Source organism: Diplotaxodon limnothrissa, linkage group LG10 (genome assembly GCF_057381915.1).
Source record: "Diplotaxodon limnothrissa isolate DT_005_m linkage group LG10, D_limnothrissa_male_GT1.1, whole genome shotgun sequence".
NCBI lineage: Eukaryota > Metazoa > Chordata > Actinopteri > Cichliformes > Cichlidae > Diplotaxodon > Diplotaxodon limnothrissa.
The window spans coordinates 1,688,824-1,710,778 of record NC_140605.1 but is presented as its reverse complement, the minus strand read 5'-3'; the positions used below and the strand labels follow the sequence as shown (position 1 = coordinate 1,710,778).

Below are 21,955 nucleotides of genomic sequence, written 5' to 3'. Positions count from 1 at the left end.
ATGTGTGGCTGTTGGAAAAAACAAAACAAAAAAAACACCCCCTCAAAGAGCTGTTCCAATAAAATGCAGCTCGGCACAAAAGAAAAAGTACATATTGAGCAACAGAAGAAAGTTCTCAGTAAAACAGAACAGGGAAGTGTGAAAGGGAAGGAAAGCTGGGTAAGCACTGCATGTACCATACCTAGCACCGAGTGTCACAATATGATGTGTTGCAATAAGGTGTACGCTGTCTGGATTCTCTGGAAATTCAAGAGGAAAGAGCCAACTCTCACACTCACACAGACGTGCACATAGAAGTACATCGCTGACATCATTACGTGTGCATTTGCAAACATGTGAATTCACAGTTCCTCACACAGACCGACAGAAAAACCCTCACAGACGTCAGCACGGAGGAAATAAATAACAGACCCGTATCGCCGACGTTTCACAAGCGGTTGGGATAAAGGGAAGTGACATCGTGGCACACACCTCTAAATGGGAACTGATGCTAACTGAAACAATGACAATAACAGAAGGAGGACAAAACAGGATGCTGGTCAGATGAAAGAGCCCGAAATGTCAGACAGCCTACAGACTGTTGTCGCCTTGCAATCTTAACAGCCAACACCAGTCTGATAAGCTATCTGACAGGCCGAGAGTGTGACGGACATGCCTGAGACGTATGCATGTACAGAACGACAACAATGAAAGGGGGGGGAGAAAAAAAAGGAAAAGAGAAAGAGCCCTAATGCTACTTACCACGACAGGAGAAAGGAGATGTGAATGTTCTGACTGGAGCCGGTGCAGAGCGCAGGCTTCAGCTCGCTCAACAGTGCCCCTCTGTTTCGAATCTACTCGAGTGATTCGTCTCCTGGCTCCGTGACTCGGGCAGTGCAACGAGTTCATTCGAGGGTTCAGCTGAGGTAACGGCACAGACGCTTTTCACTGTGCACTTGAGGGTTTTTTTTCCCCCGCTGCTTGTGCCTGCTCTAGCACCCGCTGCGCTCAGTCCAGCGTAGCACAACAGCGGTACAGAGAAGAAATAGCACATTTCACTGGCAATTACTGAAAAAAGGAAGATACCGCGGACACCGAGAGCCAACTGTCGTTATCCAGCGAGTAAAAAAAGAAAGAAAGAGAAAAATGTGATGGAAGCGCTTTTGCTTTAAGAGCTGCTCGCGTAATATCAAACACGAGCCTGGCGTCCTCGTGCGGGAGAAGAGGGCTTTAAAAAAGAAGACAAAGAAGAACATCTGACATCATAACAGAGATCGTCTCTAAGTGTGAGGGATCGGCGGCTATCGCTCCGACTCCCCGGCTGTGAGTGGAGCGCAGTCTGCTTTAATCCATAAAAGAAAAAAACAAAAAAGGAGAGCAACAAATGTGGCAGCCATGCCAACACGACCTACTATCTCCGTCTTGCTCTCAGTCTCACACACAGGCACGCGCACAGTTGTAGATCTGATTCAATATACGGCTGCATCTGGTAAAGTAGCCCCGGGCTGAGTCATGCGCTCTCTTCCTGGAAGCAGAACAATAAGGGCAGACAAAGGGACCAGCGGGTGATTCATGGCTGATTTATCATTTCTCTCCAAAAGTACTACAGAGCGCTTTACTGTACACACAAAAGAAGTAGTTGTCTAAAGCACCATTTACAACTGGAACCATCTATTAACATCTCTACTACAATTAACTTGGAGCTCAACAATATTTAGAAATAAGAAGAGTTACCATTGCCTGACACCGAGCTACAGTCCAGCATAAATACAGGATTCCTACGAGGCTGGCAGAGATACACAATAAGTCATTGTTTCTTAACCAAATAAAACAACAAACTCTGTACTGGTTTTATAAGATACCATTGCAACGATGCTAGCTTATTCAGATTAGACAAATCCAGTGGAATAAACACCAGTGGAATAAACAGTGCAGCTTAAGGCCTACTGGGGAGAATTATCACGTGGAGCTCCTAAAAGCACCAACATTAATGCAGTTTCCACGCGCTCACATGCAGCCCAGCAAACACCTACCAAATGCAAAGCTTTTAAAAACAAGCAAATAGAAGTCCAAGTCGCTAATACCACAAGAGAGAAACCAGATGGGGCTCATATTTCCCTAAATACACAGCGGGGGATCAGCCAGGAGGAAGAGCAGATAGGAGGGAAGGAGTGGTAGCAGCCTGGAGGTGATGGACCGATTTGATCTCGAGCCAGCCTTCACTCCGCCTTGCTCTCCGAATACTTCTCCTGCCGTTTGCGCTTGGCGTAGCTCTGAGCCATGGAGTTGACAATGGAGCAGACAAAGAAGCATACCATGATGACCACAACCTTCTCAAAGAGCCACGACAGCCAGCTCTCCTCCTGCCAGGAACCACAGAGAGAACAGAAGAGAGAGGAGCTCTGTCAGTCTTTGCCCCTCACACTGCTCTCCCTTCTGCTCCTGATGCTGTAGGCTAGGTGGGGATCCAGCTCCATGTGCAGGACAGATAGAGATCGGGGGTAATAAAACACGCGGCAGCCCCCACCGTCCTCCCTCTTAACGCCCCCGCTGACCCCAGCCTGCAGCCTGCCTCCACCAAGCTAAATTGCCTCGTTTCTACCCTGTAACTGCTGAAGGCTCAAGTTACAAGAAAAAAGGAACATTGTTCTAGAAATGCCTTAATCTGTCCTTGTGCAACTCAACGTCGATCCTTTCCTCCTCCTTCCTAGAATTCAAAGGAAAAATATTTTCACTCAATCACTTGAATCACACAGAACGGGAGAAAAGTGGGAAATAAAGAGCCGGAGGAACAAAGTTTTCAAAGACAAATAAGCTACAACTGGCTCTTTTTTCCCCCAGATGGGGGTTTTGATGGATTGTCACTAGCGGAGGGGGTGGGCGCCCCGCTCCACAGTCAGTGCCGGGTTCAGGCGGGGCACTGAGTGCAAGTGTTTGTGTGTGACACATAGGGGAGGGACCACGCTCGGACGCACTCTCCCAATTGGTAAGATCGAGCATGAGTCAGCAGTGCTACAGTAGTACACTTCAATACAGCAAGTGAAGCCAGACCCCAAACTGGCCCCTCTCCCCCCTCTTTCTCCTCCCTGAACTCAAGCCCGCCCAGCCCGCCCTAAGCTACTTTGTCATTCTAGCCCTAAACAGGCCCGTGTCATTTCTACAGATTACAATGCACACACAACTTTGGATTATGAAATAATGATTTTTTAAACGAATAAAAAGTCAAGTAAAACAGGTGCGCACATTAGAGAAAATGGGTTAGGCATAAGTGGAGGGAAAGGGAACAAAAAAGGTTGGAGAAAGTGGGGTGCGTTCCACTTTTTGTTAGGCTGCAAACATGAATGAATAGAAGCTGGGCACTGAGGCCCCTTGTACTTACAGCTGGGATCCCCTCTCCAGTGAGATGGTGCAGCTTGGCCTTCTGGGCCTCCAAGTACTCCCTGAAGGGCTTCTGCAGTGCCGCACCCAGCAGTGGAACAGATCTGTTTCCACCAACAGGGGTGTGGGGGTTGGTGGTGTTGGTGGAGGAGGAGGAGGAAAAAGAGTGGGGGGAGGGGGGTGTAGAGAGAGAAAGACAGAGGTAGAGGGTGGAGGGGGGATGCATTGGGGAAAGAACAGGGAGGGGGTGGGGTTGCGGGGCACAAATCACATCACATCATTGTTACTCACCAGCCCAAGGGCAGCAACAAAGGGAGGCACGCTGTCCTGTCTCCTGTACAGTGTCGGCCTCGCCTGCTTCCTCTCTCCGAGAAGAGAGAAAGACGGAGAGCAGCGAGTGCGATCCCTTCATTGCTCACCCCCCCCCACACAGAGAAAAACAGACTACCACAGCTGTAAAAATAAAATAAAAACCCCAAAAAACAGCAGCACTCGGAAACAAACTGAAAATTTTAAAAATCAAAACAAAAGGAAAAAAACAGATTAAAACAGCTGAAGTAAAGTTGGCCGGCTCGCAGTCGGCAGCTGCGGCAGCAGTAGTCACCCACATTCTCCCACTCCGCTGTCTCTCTCCTCACACACACACTTCCCCTCCTCTCGCTCACACACACACACACACATCGGTGAACTCGTTCAACTCCCCTGCAGTGCCTCCTCTGCCGCTGCAGCAGGAGAAATGAATGACTTCTCAGAACTCTCACATTTATCACAGGCGGTTCCTGTAAGAACTGGTTTCAGCCAATTAATGAGGAAGTGAGTCGTACCCACGCTGTGTCATCACTGGCTGAGACCTGGGGGATGGCCCACAGGGGGAGGGAACTCCAGTAAGACGGCCCATATTAGGAAAACCCTTTACAAGGTTTAGCCACCAACTACAAGATACTACTGAACCCCCTTCCCTCTCTCTTTGTCACACACACACACACACACACACACACACACACACACACACACACACACACACGAAAAGAAAAAAAAGACGTGAGAGGCTGCAGAGAATGCCCTAGAATAGCAAATCAGTGGCCCATCCCTTGGCTGGAGTTAGTGATTAATCACTGAACAAATACATACTAAAGACCTTTACTTCTTCTGTTTTGTAGCTACACACCGTCAGCTACATCCTCTGAGCTTTCGTTTCAAAGCATTCCCTCTGCTCCACTTCTGTCTTTTGTTCGTACTGGGAAGGCATCTTCAAAGCTCAGAGACCCATCAAAGATTTTCAGACAGGTTTGCGTGGGCAGTCATGTCACATACGGTTGAGTTTATCGCTGATAACTTTCTCTGAAGGAGGCTTGTCATTTCCGTCCCTCCCTACCTCCACGCACGTACAAACGCACACAATCTACACACACCTATCTGCTATCTGAGGGTGAGAAAAAAAGAGAAAAGATTGTGTTAAATGATTGAGTTAACAACGAGGAAGCCTTTTAGTAATGATTAACTTTATAACGGGTAATGGATATCCTACACGTGAATGGTTACAAAGCAGACAGGAAGTCTAACAGATGGATCACGCTTTAAATTACACAACAGAAAATGCAAAGGACACACACTATCAAAAATCTTTTTGGAGGGAAACAAAGCCTCTGCTATTCCCATCCCCCATGTCACAAAATTCCTCTTACATTCTCACTCACTCTCTCTCTCTCTCTCTCTCTCTCTCTCTCTCTCACTCACTCACTCACTCACTCACACACACACACACACACACACACACACACACACACACACACACAATCTTACCAAACTTATTTAAAATATAAAACCTGGTTGAGACGCTGAATCTGAGCACAACAACTAGAAAACACAGGAGTTAAAAGCAAATAAAAGTAAACACGCAAGAACAAAGAAGGAAAGAAACCGTTTTCAGAAATGGCGGGCGAATCATCTCCTACACGATGAGCAACACTGAGTCATGAGCCAGGGCAAATCCACCAACAAAGAAGCTCAAAGCTTCAGTCTAAAACAAGAATTTAATGCCAGAGTGAGGACGCTCTCTTCGTCTTCCCATTAAATATCAAGTGACTTTGTGTTTTTTGGGGAATATATTTTCACTTTCCGACACAAGGTGCTGAGAAATTGTTGGATTTAAGAATTCCTACTGTAAGTGTGTTTGTAATTTACCTGTGAGTGTGTGTGAGTGTGTGCAACAAGTGTAGAAGATTAATGACCTTCTGATACCTAAAATAAATGAAAGATTTGTGTCACCTGTGCATGAATTATATACATGTTAGCCAAAGTTGTGAAAGTTGCATTTAGAGATGTTTAAATGAGTTAAATTGGCGAAAAACAGCAAAAGGATTAAATGTGGCAAAGAATGAGCCTGAACAAACTTTAGCAGCAGCTTTGCTGAAATTCTGCGAGCAGTGAAGAGTAAAAGAAAACTCAGAAGCACTGAGGCCTCGAACAATGAGCAAATAATGTAATTAAAAAAAAAAAAAAACTACCTAATACACTTTTTTATGAGTCTCAGTTTTACATTAAAAGCTCCAGACAATTTATTATATCGAGTAGAAAATGCTCATTAAAACTGTTGGCCATGTCTACATTTTCTGGTCACCTTTATTTAGTAAAAATATTAGTAAAACTGCATGTCAGCAATAATTCAGCTCATTAAACTATAAAATACCTCAAGTTGTTGTATTTTATTCAAATAATCAGCTTTAACATGTGAACAATAAAATGACAGATTTGTCCATCAGCTTGTCATCATGTAATGATAAAAACTGGAGCAGAAGTTTTGTGTATTTCACATGAAAATCATCTGTGTGTTCACGTTCAGAGACATCGAACAGCAGTGACACGTTTATAAAACGAACAAAACAAAAATGAAACAGAAGACGGCACTTTTGTTACTTTATTCTTCTAAAGAAAAATTGTGTATTATTAAGTCCTAAAATGTAGGTGCTTTTTCAATCATAGAAGGCTCCATGCATGAACACCAGCAACAATAATTAGAATTAAATTGTTTCCCTTCAAAAAAATAAAAAATAAAGGCTTTCAGTAATTTGGGCTTTAAATTTAAAGTTTGTTTTGTGTGTTATGTGGATATATTCACACAGCAGCTGCTGTTCATACACCAGCACAAATGAAGGCAGAGTATTCTTATATCTAAATCATCAGCTTATTAACAATCAGCATCAAACAGTTTCCATTTAGTCAACTGAGTAAATACATCCTTTCATAAGTTATTATAATACAGCAGTAAATACTAAATATGTAAAAGAATTAAATTCATTTATTATCATCTGTGTTGTGAACTTTTGACAATAAGAGGCGCAGCAGGAGGAATGCATGAAAGCTCCACTGTACAATATTTTATTCATCAGCTGAAAGAAAATCCACATTTGGAAATGTCCTGCATGCGATCAGAGTTCAAGACTTAAATGTTTGGAGCTCTTATATGATACGAGTTTAAACAAAACTATTACTTTGCTGCCTTTATTTCAAGAATGCTTTTAATCAAGCTGTGCACAAGCTGATCAGTATTTCTGACCGTGAAGAGCTCGTCCAGAGATACAGGAGAAACCAGGGCACCGCCATCCTCTCACAAAACCACTAAACCAAATCACTTTTTCCATTTTTCCAAATACTTGTGAGTGCGGTCACACTGTGCATCTGTGTAAAATAAACACATGGACAAAAGGCAAAACACTGACAATCAGAGTGTTTGGTAAAATCCTTTACAAACTCAGTTTTAGGTTAGATAAGATAAGATAAGATAACTCTTTATTGTCATTGCACAGTCATACATAGTACAGTAGTACAATGAAACATCAAACACCAGTCGAGGTACCAATTTCATTCTGGGGGAAAAGCCACTGCCATCACCGTCCACACACACTTCTTCATCTGTTTCAATTATTTAAAAATTCAATGACTTAAAAAGAACATTTTTATAATTCTGCTGAAGCAGGTAAAAATTATATTAATGCTAAATGTTAGAAAAATAATGGAGAGTAAAAGAAAACAGAATAACGTTTTCTGTCTCTGAAGTGCATCAAGAAAATCTTTATTTAATCCTCACACCTGGAAAAACGAAGGAATGTGGGTGACGCACAAAACTTGTTTGCTGGATTACATGAACATTGAAATTATTCACCGCATCAAATATGCAAATTTAACAAAAAACCACATGTGTGCTCAACTTGTCATCACTTTCAGTTGCACTAAACCTGTAACAACCTGCGACGTGTCTGTTCTTTAACTGTGAACAAGGTGCAGCCTGATCAATAATCAGGAAAGAAAGGATGGGGGGGAAAGAGGCTCTGAGAAAACAAGGAAACCCCCACATCTCTCAAGCTTCCTGCAGCCGATTCATTCTGCTGGGTTCATTTTAGCAGCCCAATCTCAGCCTCTTTTAAATTGTCTTTAATAAACTATCATTTACTCCTTCTGTTCAAAGAGCAATATGTTCTAATGCTGCAAAGGGAAAAGAGACAAAAACAGACAAAAGAAAGAGAAACAACCCCCCCTCCCCACACCCACATTCCACTGGCAGTGAGTCACAGGTGACCTTTGACATGTATGCCCCTTCCATAGGCCGCCACCTCCAAAGGCAGTTGAACACAGATCCTCTTAAAATGTACAATTTGTGTTCTTAATGCTAATTTAATTCCAAGCACACACACAATGACAAGCAGGCACACACGTGCCCGGCGTCCAGGAAGAGGAAGATAGAGAACAAGGGCTCACATGACAGCCAAACCCTGGCCAGGTCCAACGGGTTACAACACCAGCACAACAACTGGCTTAGGCAATCGCTGGTGTTACCCAATGCTGCACAGGGCCACAGTTCACACCTAACATAACAGCGCCGACGCTGCGAGAAGCACAGCGTGGATAGGTGGTGCGCTAACCTGAGGCACTCTGACCTCTTCGTCTCTCTTCGAAACACTGACACTGCAAATTTCTCGTTAAATCGGCTTTCGTGGCTTACACGCCTCAATAAATTGCTACTGTTCCAACTGAACTTTATTAAGTGTTGGAATAACGGAATTAGGGGAGGAGTGCGATTCATTTAATAGTCGGGAAAATTTCGATTCACGTGCAAATGTTGTAAGGTAATCTGTGTGTGCCTGTGGGTGCGTGTCTATTCCTCCTCCAGTTCGACCGGGCTTTTTCCCAATGACTTCACCACTAAAGCATGGAGCCCACTCCTGGACGGAGATCCCCCTGCCCAGGGTGTTTATCACATCCCTGCTCTGCAGCCATCTGTGGCAGCCAGCACACATACATACACCTACATATACAGAAGCATAGACTCGTGTTCTCCTCTCCGCAGAGCTGCCAGGAAATTAGGGGGACCAGTTATAGCTTTCTATTATTCCTCCCACATGAAACACTGCTGTAGTCCCTGTGACCACCCACCCACCCCAGGTTCAGGTCAGCGTGCCTACACAAACTCTCTTGGTGTTGGGGATGTATGGAGTTGCTGGGGCACCGGGTAACCAGGCCTGGACCGCGGGGTTATTCAGTGAGTCAGACTTGACTGAGACGCATCCAGACAAGTCAAACTGTTCAGGCTACAGCAGCAGATGCATGAGAAGATGAGAGATGTAGGTGTCTCCATCTAACCTGTGATGTCAGGCTTGTGGGGACGGTTGTGTAGCGGGATCTATAATGACATTATTTCCTATGAGACGACACCTAGCTCTTACAAGTGAGTTACAAATGGGAAACTCTGTTTAAGAAAACCCTCAAAAATACCAGAGTGGGGAAATGAATCTGTCACACCGCGCTAGGTTTACGTGAAGAACAGAAACTCTCCAAGGTCACATATTTATGAGACAATCATCAGTCAAAGCAGCTCATCAGTCGCTGAGTAGCAAGGTATATGTGTGTACAGTACACTGGGGAACTATACAGTGCCTCTGTGGTGTGTCATATATGTGAAATGCTAGTAGTTTGTAACCACACAGGTTAGTAGCTACCTGCTAAAAGCCACAGGATGCTATATAGCTTCCGCTTCAAAACTATACGTTGCGAGAGTGAAAGTTTTAGCAAATGAGATGTATTGTTGTCATCCAGGTAAGGAAATCCCAAAAGTTTGAGAAGATGGAGTGTTTTTGTAACAATGTTTCATTTCATTTATTTATAAAGTACATTTAATAACAACAGAGAACTAAACAATAACTTTAGCAACATCAAACAGGTAAGAAAATTCAAATAAAAAGTTGGTAACTCTCGTACGGTATAGAAAGGGAAAAATGTGGAGAGGTAGATCGCTCCACATTTTCGGCGCCACAACCGCAAATGTCCGATCCCCTCTATGAACCACTCTAGACGTGTTAGTTAAGGAGCCAATGATGTTTGTACAAGACAAACGACATCACCAGCAAAACAGGAAAAAGCACCGTGAAAGCATCCAGATCATTATTTTCTGACGATGCGCCCTCGAGGTTGTGGTCAGAGACGGAAAGTGAAGCTCTTATGAACGTTTGCCACGCTTTTCTATTCTTGAACAAACACACGCACACTACATTAACGTTGAATGTGACTGTAATTTAGTCCTCAGATTTGCAAAAATGACACTGTACAAGTGCATTTTTGGTATACTTGAAATTTGATTGTACATATTTATTTGTGTTGTCACATTTAAAATGAGTCGTTTCCCTGGTTTTCAGTCTGAGGTCTTAAAAACACCCAAACCTGGACAATAAAGCTATTTTTCACAGCGGTGATCGTTCAGATAGAACTATCAGAAACAACCCTCTGCAGTCTGTCCTCCCATTACTTAGGCTGATGTGAGATGATGCGTCTGTTTTGACTGAGGTGTGACGGATGAGCGGCTGGGAGTACGAGGGTCCTGGACGTCTGCTCAGCTGGCCTCTGACTCAGGTCCTGTCTGGCATGACTCCTTTCACAGACACATCCTCATGACATGACATGGTGAAATTACAGCACACATTAAAATGTTTACAGGATTTACAAAACAATACACTTCCCAGTAGACGATGCTGATTAAGAGCTGGAGGTCACGTTGTGTTCCCCTGATAAATGAGCCGCTCTAAAAGTGAATCAATGGCGTACTGTTTCCTAAAACAACATGCGGGCCACTTGCCACCCTGATGAATACATTAGTAATAGTAGGGATGATTTGGTGAGTGTGGAGCATGTGCGGTGAACGACTCGGCATTAAAAGAATCAGCCGAACGGAGCAGGAAGTCCTGCCACACACACACATGATGCCTCAGAGGCTCATAATATGACACCAGACCTGCAGCACATATGACCTCTCCCCCCACACACACACACACACACACACACACACACACACACACACACACACACACACACTAAGCAATGCTATATTTCCATTCAGATCAGATCTTTGGAGTACCTCAGTGTGCCATTAATGGCAAAAACCGGCCTGCAGGACCTACAGTCTTGAGCGACAGATTATTATTTTACATGGCTGTACTAAGACCTTTGGACTTCTCTGCTCCTGCCGCTGTTTCCCTGTCAGGTGCAAATCTGGGTAATCAGAAGTGAAGATTAAAAAAATAAATAAAAAAAAGTACACTCTGCTGAGCCACACATTAAATTTAATGATGGCGTATAAAAGGACAGTTGCCACCACACCACCGCTCAGTCTCGCTGTCTCGCCCCGGCTGATCGCATCATGAATGCGTTTGGGTGAATAGGCCTGGCAGTGGAAAGACTGATCAATGCCATCTTTGTCAGTACAGTTCTCAGGTGACCAACAGAGCCAGTGACTCATAGTATTGAAAATACTCCCTTCCTGCACTTTGGGTTAACAGGAAGACTTTGCTCATATGCTCAATAAGGGCTATTTATAGGTGCAGTGAGGTGAGATGACAGTTCACCATTTTCTACACGTTCAAGGTCCAAAACATCACAGCAAAACATGCAGTTCAATGCGCTCTTCTTTCTAAAATTGCAAGAAATCTCACTGCCACAATTGGATACCTTCTGCTTCAATCAGACTAATGCGGTGCCAGATGATTCAATCCCTTCCTGCCTGCGAGTGCACCATAGCTACCTTTACGCCAGACACCCCGTCATTCAGTACGAAACCACACAAACCTAGTTTCTATATGAACGAGGCGCGAGTGTTCAACGCAAGTGAAATTCAGTGGAAACAAGCAGTAACAGACCTTAAACACCAGAAGTTGAGTATGTGTGCATAAATAACTGCCCTTCTGTGAACACCCAGAATAGTTTGATTTGCATGGTTCTCAGTAACTTCTCCAGCAGCCACAGCTTGGTTGTTTTATAGTTAACGTCCACGGGAAGCTGCGCTGACCCTGCACTCAAGAGGAAACTGAATCTAAACGGTTCCTCACAAGCGACTGAGTCTCACTTCCATCACTTTGCCATTTTCAAATACGCGGCGTTGGTCGTGTTTGCTTAGAAGGATTTTTTTTGTCACAAAACAAAAAGTAAATGCTGAAAATAATCTGAGACATAATCCAGCTGAGTTTACCGACTCATTGTTATTCCACCAAGAGTACCTAATACATTACAATCGTAGCACAACACTGCATGTAAATGCAAAGCCTAACTTGAAATGCTCCTCTATGATTCAACGAGTGGTTCCCACTATCACCCACCGGCCTGCTCTGACCTGTGCCTCCTCCTCCCGAGCAGGGCTGCATGCTGGGATCTCCCAATGCCTTATGCAGCAGAAACAGCCATGTGGAGGCCCATTGTGCTGGTAATCGACTCATGTCTTAGAGATGGACTCGCATGGAAATAGGTGCATTCTTATGAAGACGTGCTGGGGTTCCCCGTGGCCTCAGCACACCGGTTTCTACAGCACAACCTATTCAGGTCTCGACTCCTCTCTGCATGTCAATGGTTTTCTCTCAGAGTCTGACAAAGACTACCCTTCCCTTCATCCATGGCTATGAAGGAATTGTCGAGCTCCATACAAAACAACCTACTGCTGACTTTGTGAAGAACAGGGTGTGAAGTCAGAAGATGAGATAATATGAAACAAATTTCTCATCTGGCGTTTAGAGAAAGTTCATCCAGTTCCACCACAGGGACCAGTGACAAGCATAAACACAACTGGATCGCTGCAGTTTGTCTTCCAATTAGAGAAAGCGTCTTTTACGTCCTGTCCAGTTATCGGTTACAAATTGTTGATGAAGAAATGGCACGAATCAGAGTAAACTGTTCACCGAACACTTACAAAAGATCAACGAGAGGATGGAAAACTTGGATTCAAACACAGGAAAGCTCCCTGTTCCACTGCCACATGTGCTGGGTGATTTTGAGCTGCTGCTGAGATAAGAGAACGGAGAAAAGGAGGAACAGACACAGAGTCCAGGTGTTACACGAAGCCTAGAATCAGGGTGTTTCCCACTCTGTCAGAAAGTCACTTCTAGCAAGTTTAAAACAAACAAACAAAAAACTCCTGAATTAGGAAAATTTTGACATCAGAAAATCTGCAAAAAATGTGCAAGGATGTGAAAAATGAGCCTTTTAATTAAGAACAGGAGCACTATGTACTTAACGTGAGTCTGCAGAATTTCCTCCTGACCTAAACGACTGTCCACACGGCTCATCGTGCAGAGCAGACATCTGAACATTAGTCACAGGATGAAAGAAACCTAGCAAGTCTGATCAGGCCCTCAGCCTGTCTGACCTGGTTATCTGCTTCTTTTATCAGCCCTGAAGGCATCTGAGGAGGGTTTTATTCTGACTCTGTTGCACTTCAAAGCAAAACTATCTTCATCATTACCCTGCTGCTACTGACAGAAACCTGTGGATGTAGCCTTGAATGCTTGGCTCAGCAGGATAAGAGTGAAAACTATCTGCCAGAAAACTGTTTCAACAATAATGAAGGAGTAATAGACCAGGTTTGACCTGTCTGACCTTTTCCCCAAACAGCAGTTAGAGAAACGGCTGAAAAAGAAAGAAATTCACTGAATAGTTGAAATGAAAAATTATTTTTCCAACAAACGTAAATACTCAAAAGGAACAGCAGAAAAGCAAACGTGTAATGGCATTTTAATCATTTATATTTTGTGCACATTCTTAAAAATAAATAAATAGATAAATAAATAAATAAATAAATAAATAAATAGATAAATAGACAACTGTACTTTATTTGTACTTAATTGTATTTTTGTATTTCCTTCATATATCTGTACCTGAGCTGAGGTGACGCAAAAATTTCCCCGTTGTGGGATCAATAAAGTCTTATCTTATCTTACAAATAAATAAATAAATAAATAAATAGACAAATAAATAAATAGACAAATAAATAAATAAATAAATAAATAAAGGCACATTTTATTTCTAGCCGGTAGATAAACGAAGGAAAAACTGAAGTTGGTCATTTTTTGGTTGAGAGGTAATAAAAATTCCTGTTGACAGTTTTAGAGCCTCGTGATCCTCTTATGAAACTGAATTTCAGTCAATGAATTTCAACACTTTCCATTTGTCATTCACAGAAAAACGACTTCCCTGTTTTAAACTGATCGCAGACGACCGAAAACTAAAACATCTTTAAAAAGAAGCTCATTCAAAACTCGATTATGACGGTCAGCAGAGAGCACGCCAAAACTCTCGTCTTCAAACACATTTTACAAACAAAAAGAGGTGCACACACACACACACACACACACACACACACACACACACACACACACACACACACTTTTGTTCTTATCACCAAAAATGCACATTTTGACTATTGTGAAACTAGAGGCTTTTTCGCACTGCAGTAAATGTTTCAGGGAATTCACCCGGTTCATTGTTATTTTAATAACAGCCATGCTCGGATTCACCGGCACTGAAAAATGTTCCACTCTGTCAGAAAGCTAAATACTGGAATTGAACCTTTATCAACTTCAGTATAAATCCAAAAGAAGAGGTCAAATAAAAACACTCTGATACGTGGCAATAAAATCAGTTTACCAGGTGTAAAAATAAAATAAGTGACGTGTACAAAAAGGCTTGAGGTGCTGCACCCAGAGAGACTGCAGCCACTGATTCTGCGTCGTCTGTGTGCACATGCCAGCGAGCTCACCTAGAGCAGGAAATGACTTGTATTGTATTATGTCATGTGAGGATGAAATCACTAGAGCCAAAGTCCAACGGTCATTCACCCACTAAGGCTGGCACCGGAGTCAAACCAAAACAAAGACACATATTAAGAATCCAAAATCACGACGCGAACGACGGCGAACCCCACGTCCAGAGTGCGTTTCACTGAAAGTATTTTGGGGACGTGGCTGTCAATCAACTTTTGAAGTCTGATCATGTCAAGTCAGAATTTCACTGTTTACATGAACAGAAAAGAAATGTAAGAAATCAGCTTTCAGAGCAACAGGTCAGCTTTGAAAGATTCAATATTAGCAGGGGGAGGAAATTTTGGAGAATAGAATAGAATAGAATAGAATGCTATTATTGTCACTATACAGTTGTACAATGAGATACAGAGCATCTCCAAAGCAGTGCAAATAATATATAAAAGGTCCAAATAAAAAAAGTAAATATGTAAATAGTGTTATGTAGGAGCTCAGGTCTGTCTGCCGACCACCAGATACTGAACGCGACACATGGAGTAGTGTGACTTTGTTTTGTTTTGAGAAAAAGGGCATCCAGAGGATAAATGGTTGAGTTTGTGTGAGTGTGTGCACACCGTGCAAGCGCACAGCAGGTGGGGGCAACTGCAGATTTGGTGCGTGGAAAGGTGCACAGTTATTTGAAAGCACCTCCACAGTTAACGTGGCAGAGCGCTGGTGCAGAAAGGGTTCAATTGGAAACGCTGTCACCCATTCATAAGGTGACGTGTGACTGAGAGCGAGAGCAGCATCGAGAATCAGAGGTGAGGATAGAAAGGGCTCGGCGAGGAAGGAAGCCGACGGTTGACAAGTTGTAATGAGTGAAACTTCCTTTAGAGAAGAAGCGAGTCAGACTGAAACCGGTCAGGAACCAATGATCTGCTGCCTTCAGTCTGCAGTTCAATGAACAGTGACTGCTAGCAGCCACATGTCTTTCACAATTCACGCTACAAATTACACACACACACACACACACACACACACACACACACACACACACACACACACACACACACACACACACTTAATTAGTCTGTATAAAAACTAAAAACACAGTGAAAAAACACTTTGACTGCAGACGTCCAGGCTCACAGCAGACACACAGTAAATGTACAAAACAACAATAAGAGTGAGGAAGAGAGCTGATGCAACCTGACCTCCTCCTTTCAGCATGTGTGTGAGTGCACCTACGGGTGTGTGCGTGTAATATAAATGGCACTCCCACCAGCAGGTGTGTCGGTTTCCAGCTGCAAGCCCCCGTATCGCTACAAGGACACCCATCACGGCCCCCGCCAGCACCCACTCCCAACTCAAGGATCTTTCAGCTTCATCGTGGCCTTAATTTCAAGAAGCCCGTATTTACTGTGTGGTTCATTTTTACAGGATGTCCACTGCACAGATAAAACCTGTCTCTCCAACCTCCTCCAGAAACTCAGCATTTCCTCCACACAGGGTTGCAGGTCAATCAACCCCTGGCACCGTCAGCTCGCACATGAAAGGCCTCCTCGTACCAGCAGCAGCTCTCTATGATCACGCAGACACACGGGAAGCAAAACATGTGATAAACCAGGGACGAGGTTTCTGCCATAGTCAAGAGCTCATTGTGAAGCAGTCAGAACATGTTCATGCTCATAGTCATCATCCAGTGGAAAAATCCAGGCCCTTAATCAGCACACAGACTGTCAGAGCAGAGCGAGGGGCGAGGGGGCGAGGAGCGAGTCCCTCAGAGCCACTGTACACAGCGTCTGTCAGGACCTCCGAGAGCAGGAGGCCCACTTGACACAGTGGGGCCTAAATGCCCCATCGCCACCCAAAAAGTCCCTCATTCATCACGCTCTGCATTCACTCTTTGGTGCGTAGTAGTACTTTTGGTGACCAAACAGCTGCGCACACACACACACACACACACACACACACACACACACCCGGTGAGGGTTACTCACCCGATTAGGGAGACCATCTGCTCCACTATGTGCTTACTGAAGGTGATGATCACAAACAGTTTCTGTATGACAAAGAAGCACACGGAGGAAGAACACGTTAGTCGTTGAAGCGTGAGGTCAGCAATAGCGGGAAAAGCAGTAAAACATTATAGTTTGACCGGTGATCCTTTAATACCTCCTTTCTCACACAAACACTCACTACTCAGTTTCCCCAGTCATGTGTGTCACACAACCAAAAAGGTTTGGTGTGAAAGCAGAAACAAAGGGCAAGAAATCAGAGCCCGCGACACACGTCAGCGTATCACCTCGGCTGCCGTTAGAACAGCCGGTGTGTAACGTGCACACTGACAGAGACATGGAGAATCAGATGTGTCATGGCTCCACAGGGGCCTGCATCCGGCTCCTGACCAGGTCCTGCTTAGTCACCAGCACAGAGGCGACAAACAGGCGACTGCCGGTCATTCCAGCTTTGGTGCTGGTGGGAGGGGCATGCAGACAATAATTGACCACTAATTTTTCAAGGTCCTTCAGTTATTGTCTGTTAGTGTGTTCTTCTAAAAGCGCATGTGTTTGTTTGATCCACGAACCTCTCGCCTGCCTTCACCATGAGGAAGACTACAGCAGCCGAGCCGTCATTACAAACTCGTGTTGTGCAGCAAATGATCGTTCAAACCCACAGAAACAGTTTGCAGAAGACACTAAATATATACTGAAAATTATAGAGAAATACACCAGCATTTTCTATATCAGGGGCAAGAACAGCGCCGTCAATTTAAATAAGAACAATTTAAAAAACACAGTCACAATTTGCAGTGATGTAAAGTGTGCTGACCAACACAACACTTGGAAATCGCACTATTCACCTCCAACACCATTTGGAAAATATAAATGTGCTGACAAAACCACGGGAAATACACAAAGTGCAAACATTTGATAGGTGAATACAATTTTTTAAAAACGTGATCAGCTGAGCCGGCTGCACTTAGACTCAGTGCTCAGCTCGGAGCATCACAGGAGGAGAAACTGAACAAATGACAGGCTCGCAGTCAAAATGTTACATGTTGCAAAAATAAATACACAACTATGTATAAACTGAAACTTTGTATCTGACACAAAACAAACAGCAAAAACTCAAAATCTTACCAAGTAAATTTGTCTCATTTCTCAGCTACAGAGTAACGTTTCACTCAGATATGTCCACTCGTGTTTTTTCCACGCTGCCGCTTGGATCACTTGTTTCATTGGCAGATTTTTTTGACTAGAAATGAGACAAATAGACTTGGTAAGATCTGGAGTTTGTGACAGTTACAGAAATTATTTAACCTGAACTGAGGCGTTTGTGCCCCCACAGCTGACAGTTGATCTGTTCTCCCACACAAAGCATTGATGAGCGCACGCACACACACACACACACACACACACACGCACACACACGCACACACACACACGCACACACACAGGAAAGCTGAGTGACGTCTGCTCTCACACGCCTGAAACGCTGAACTCTGCCCGTTCCAGTGCAAATGAACCTTACAGGCACACAAACATGGGACAAGCAGCTCGTCTGATGGGAAGCAGCCATGTTTCACGTACATGTTCTGACAACTGTTTTCAGAATACTTTAATATTTGCCATGTGACCATCACAAACACACGTTCCTCCGCTGCGTCCCACAGCCACCGACGCTAACCTCTCACACCTGAAGCTCAATGAGCAGGAAGCAGAAATAAGACGCGAATGAAGAGAACACACCTGAGCACAGGTACAACCCCAGATTTTGAAGCGCGCACACACACACACGCACACACACACACACACACACGCACACACACGCGCGCGCACACACACACACACACGCACACACACACGCACACACACACGCACGCACACACGCACACACACACGCGCGCACACACACACACACACGCGCGCACACACACACACACACGCGCGCACACACACACACACACACACACACGCACACACGAGCGCACACACACACACACACACACGCACACACACACGCACACACACGCACACACACACGCGCGCGCACACACACACACACAGAGCCTTAAAATCCCCCTTTGTCACCTGCTCAGCCGTCTCGTAACACTTCTTGTTTTCTGCACAAAGACGTTAAACTCAGATCATTTGCATGAGAAACAAACTTTCAGAACAATTAAAGCGAGCAGCTCCAGGGGGGCCTGCAGAGGGGGGGGGGGTCCTTCTTTACGTGACACAGAGGGCCACACCTCTGTCAGCGGGGGGCCCCTGGGAGCCGGGTGTAATCTAGCACTCTGTGTGTGAGTGTTCCTGCCGTGCCCTCCTTTACCCCCCACAGATGTTTATCTGCTGGTGCTCACCGAGTCACACAGCTGCTGTGGAAATGCTTCCCGTGTTTTTAACCCGTCTGTGTCACAGTGAGCAAATTCCTGCGTTTGGTTAGAAAACAAGTCGATCCCCCGACGGTGATCGCAGACATGCCACAAATTCCTGGACGCAAACTGAGGATTTTCCAGGATTAGAACAAGTATTTGGGAAGTTTCCTACCTACAGCTCCTTATTCAACAATGCAGGACGAAGCTGCTTCCCCCTATAGCTTTGGACCATCTACACACACTACAGGCTCTGTGCTGCTGCAGCTGCACTCACAAAATGGTTGACTCCCCCCTGCTTGGCTGCACAAAATGGCCTCCTCACTCCGGAGCCGACTCCAGAGCAGTCACTGCATCAGTGCGACTATCTCATGCATTTGTCCCCATTAAAGACGCACTTGCATCTCTGCGACGCTTTGTTTCAGCACAGAATCGAACATTTCACACACACAGATGTGACGCTGCGCATTCACACAGCTCTCTTCTATTATTCTATTTCTATGAGCCACAGAGATCCACGGGGCTTTTTAATGTCGCTTACCTGAATGTGCATTTTGATGAGCGCCTTTCCGATCAGTGTTGCACCAAAAAAAGTCCAGAAGGGGACCAAAAAGTGTCCGCATGTTATTCCTGCCAGGTCGAACAGGGGATTGGGAATCTGAGGGAAATCAGAAGCACGATCAAAGTCAAGAAAAGCATCCGTGTGTGTTTAGTGTGGACGTCTGCAGAATAAGGAGGATTATTTTATGGCGTTTTATTACAGAAAGAATCGAAATAAGCTTGTGTGGGACTTACAGAGGCGCAGGCTAAAATCCCAAAGAATCCCACTTTCTGGATCAGTTTCTGTACGCCGACTTTCGCCCGGGAGGAGAAGTCCTAAAAAAAAAAAAGAGAAAAATGTGCAAATAAATCACCTCCACAGATTTGTTCATTTACACACTGTTAATGAACCGAAGGCTGATGTCAGATCTACAGGCCAGTTTCTTTTAACTCAAAGGTAAAACAGTCAAATTAAATCATTTCCTAATTATCAGCGTTGATTTTAAAAATCAGATCTCACAATGTCTTTAAAATACTTCATTCCGATTCAGTGATAATCATCCTGATCACTGCTGCTTTCTTCAGTTTCCTTTTACTTGCTGGTAAAATTCATTTGAAATGAGAAGAAGCTGAAGTTTCTGTTTCAGGGAATTTGTTTTTGAAGCAGAACAAATTTCACAGTTGTGAGAAACAAACGGCTGCAGCGCTGCTTCCAACGAGCTTTTTAACAACTGCTCGGAAAACTGTTCAAATGTCACATTTAAAAAACGGATGCATTTAGATCTTAAAATCAGAGCCTTGCTTTAGTCATTTCTCCTCTTTATAATTCAGTGTTGGTGCAGCAGAGATCAACCTTCTGCCTTTTTTTAATCTAAAAACAAAAACAGCGTCCAGCGAAACGAAAAATGAGATAATTCCTGATTTTTCTCGTCTCTGCTGATTTCTACACGAGTTCAAACAAGCTGCAGCTGCAACAGGAACATTTTCTACCTGCTGCAAATGTGTTTCTACAGAAACACAGCAAATCCTCCAAAATTAGGATTTTAGTAGAGCAGACTTAATGCTCGGAGCTGTCTTTACCTCTCAAATCAGTTTTTAGTTTCCAAACACTCAAAAATCACAGAGCCTTCTAAAACCTGCACTTAGGATGGTTTTATATTTAATATTTTATATATAAAATTTTATATTTAATAATTTCCCCCAGGGATCAATAAAGTATTCTGATTCTGATTCCCATGAGCATAATTCTCACTCATACACTTTAATCAAAATAAATGTAAAAACTCTACAAAGGAGAATTTTGTTGTATTGCTTATTTAAAAGCTTGACTGGGGAAAGGTGGGTTTAAAGATTTAGATGAGCTTTGGCTGCTGTAAATATGGATTTTTATCATATGAAAATTCATTTAATTACAAAACTGAATAAACTGGTTTGTCGTGCTGGCACTTTACCTACAGCACAACTTATTAATTCCTTTGTGAAAATGTGAGAAGACAACAGACGTGTTATTCCAGTGACTAATTCTTCGTTGCTGCTGGTCTCGCTCGGCACCACTGACATCTCCACAAAAGCCTCTTTTCACAGCAATGAGACAGGTTTGACCTCGATGTGTTTTCTGGGAAGAGAAGCTCTGTTTGGATTTTACTTGAACTACTTCTGGGAAAACTGTGAATTTAAAAGGAAACCTCAGATGCAGGACGGCACAATAATATGCAGCTAAACGTTTCTACAATCAGCATTTCTACAACATCCACATCTGTGAAAATTTACATTTTCAAAAGAAATTGCGACTGACAGCCAAACACAAACAGCAATATAACAGCTGGTAAAATTACTGCTTTTAAGTCGATTTTTAATATTTTCATCTTTTGGTTTTAGAAAATAAAGTCTGCTTTCTGTCTTTATTATTTCCACATTTTCTCAGCTTCTCAAACTCGTTGCACCAAAATAATATTTGTTTATAAATCAGTGTAATTGTTGTCATAGATGGGGGATGTAAACATGTAACACTTACAGGCTCTACATATATTAATTATGTCAATTACTGGCTGAGAGCGATATGGATGTAAATAGATATTTTTTCTAAGAGTATTTGATTAGTTTGAAATATCAGGCTGCTGTGTGTTATATATAAATGTGTGTGTGTGTCACAGAGGTTGTCTTTGTGATTTTTAGATTCAACTCCTTTGATATCTGTGGGAATATTTTCATGCAAAAAATTAAAAACACTTCTTTACAGTGAGCGAGCCCTCGATCTGCTCGTATGGACAAAATTATTTTGGTTTCAAACCACTAATTCCTGTAAAGACAAATAATTCCTGAACAAAACAAATGACACATTTAGAACCTTCCTCAGGTTATTAAATGCATATTTCACAGTCAAATTTTCATTCGATCTGTGTTAAATGTTTGTGAACTTTATTTTCTTTTAGCAAAAACATTTTTTCCTCACCTGAAAAAAACAAAACAAAAATCAACCAAATTTATCTGAAAAGAGGAATTTTATCAGATGAAAAGGCTAAAAATTGGGTTTATTTTTTGAAAGCAAGGCCTCAGTTTGTGAAACACAGCAGCTTCAAAATTGAGGGGTGGGGGGGCCTGCAGTAGATGATCATACCTAATATGGTCAACAAAA

General features: G+C 43.4%; 1 protein-coding gene across 4 annotated transcripts in view; it reads right to left on the bottom strand.

Annotated features, from left to right (window-relative positions):
• Positions 1–608: 608 nt before the first annotated feature.
• Positions 609–21,955, bottom strand: part of LOC146623694 (vacuole membrane protein 1-like) — a 59,974-nt gene continuing 38,627 nt past the window's right edge. For 3 of the 4 annotated variants that reach the window (XM_085364251.1, XM_085364250.1, XM_085364252.1), the window contains exons 8-12: positions 19,576–19,656; positions 19,322–19,438; positions 16,403–16,464; positions 3,359–3,461; positions 609–2,342 (exon numbers count right to left, since the gene is read on the bottom strand). In XM_085364251.1, coding sequence (XP_085220377.1) covers positions 2,199–2,342; positions 3,359–3,461; positions 16,403–16,464; positions 19,322–19,438; positions 19,576–19,656 — 507 coding nt within the window. In that variant the 3' untranslated portion in view covers positions 609–2,198. The remainder of the gene's footprint in view (positions 2,343–3,358; positions 3,462–16,402; positions 16,465–19,321; positions 19,439–19,575; positions 19,657–21,955) is intronic. The other variant, XM_085364253.1, reaches the window with a different exon arrangement.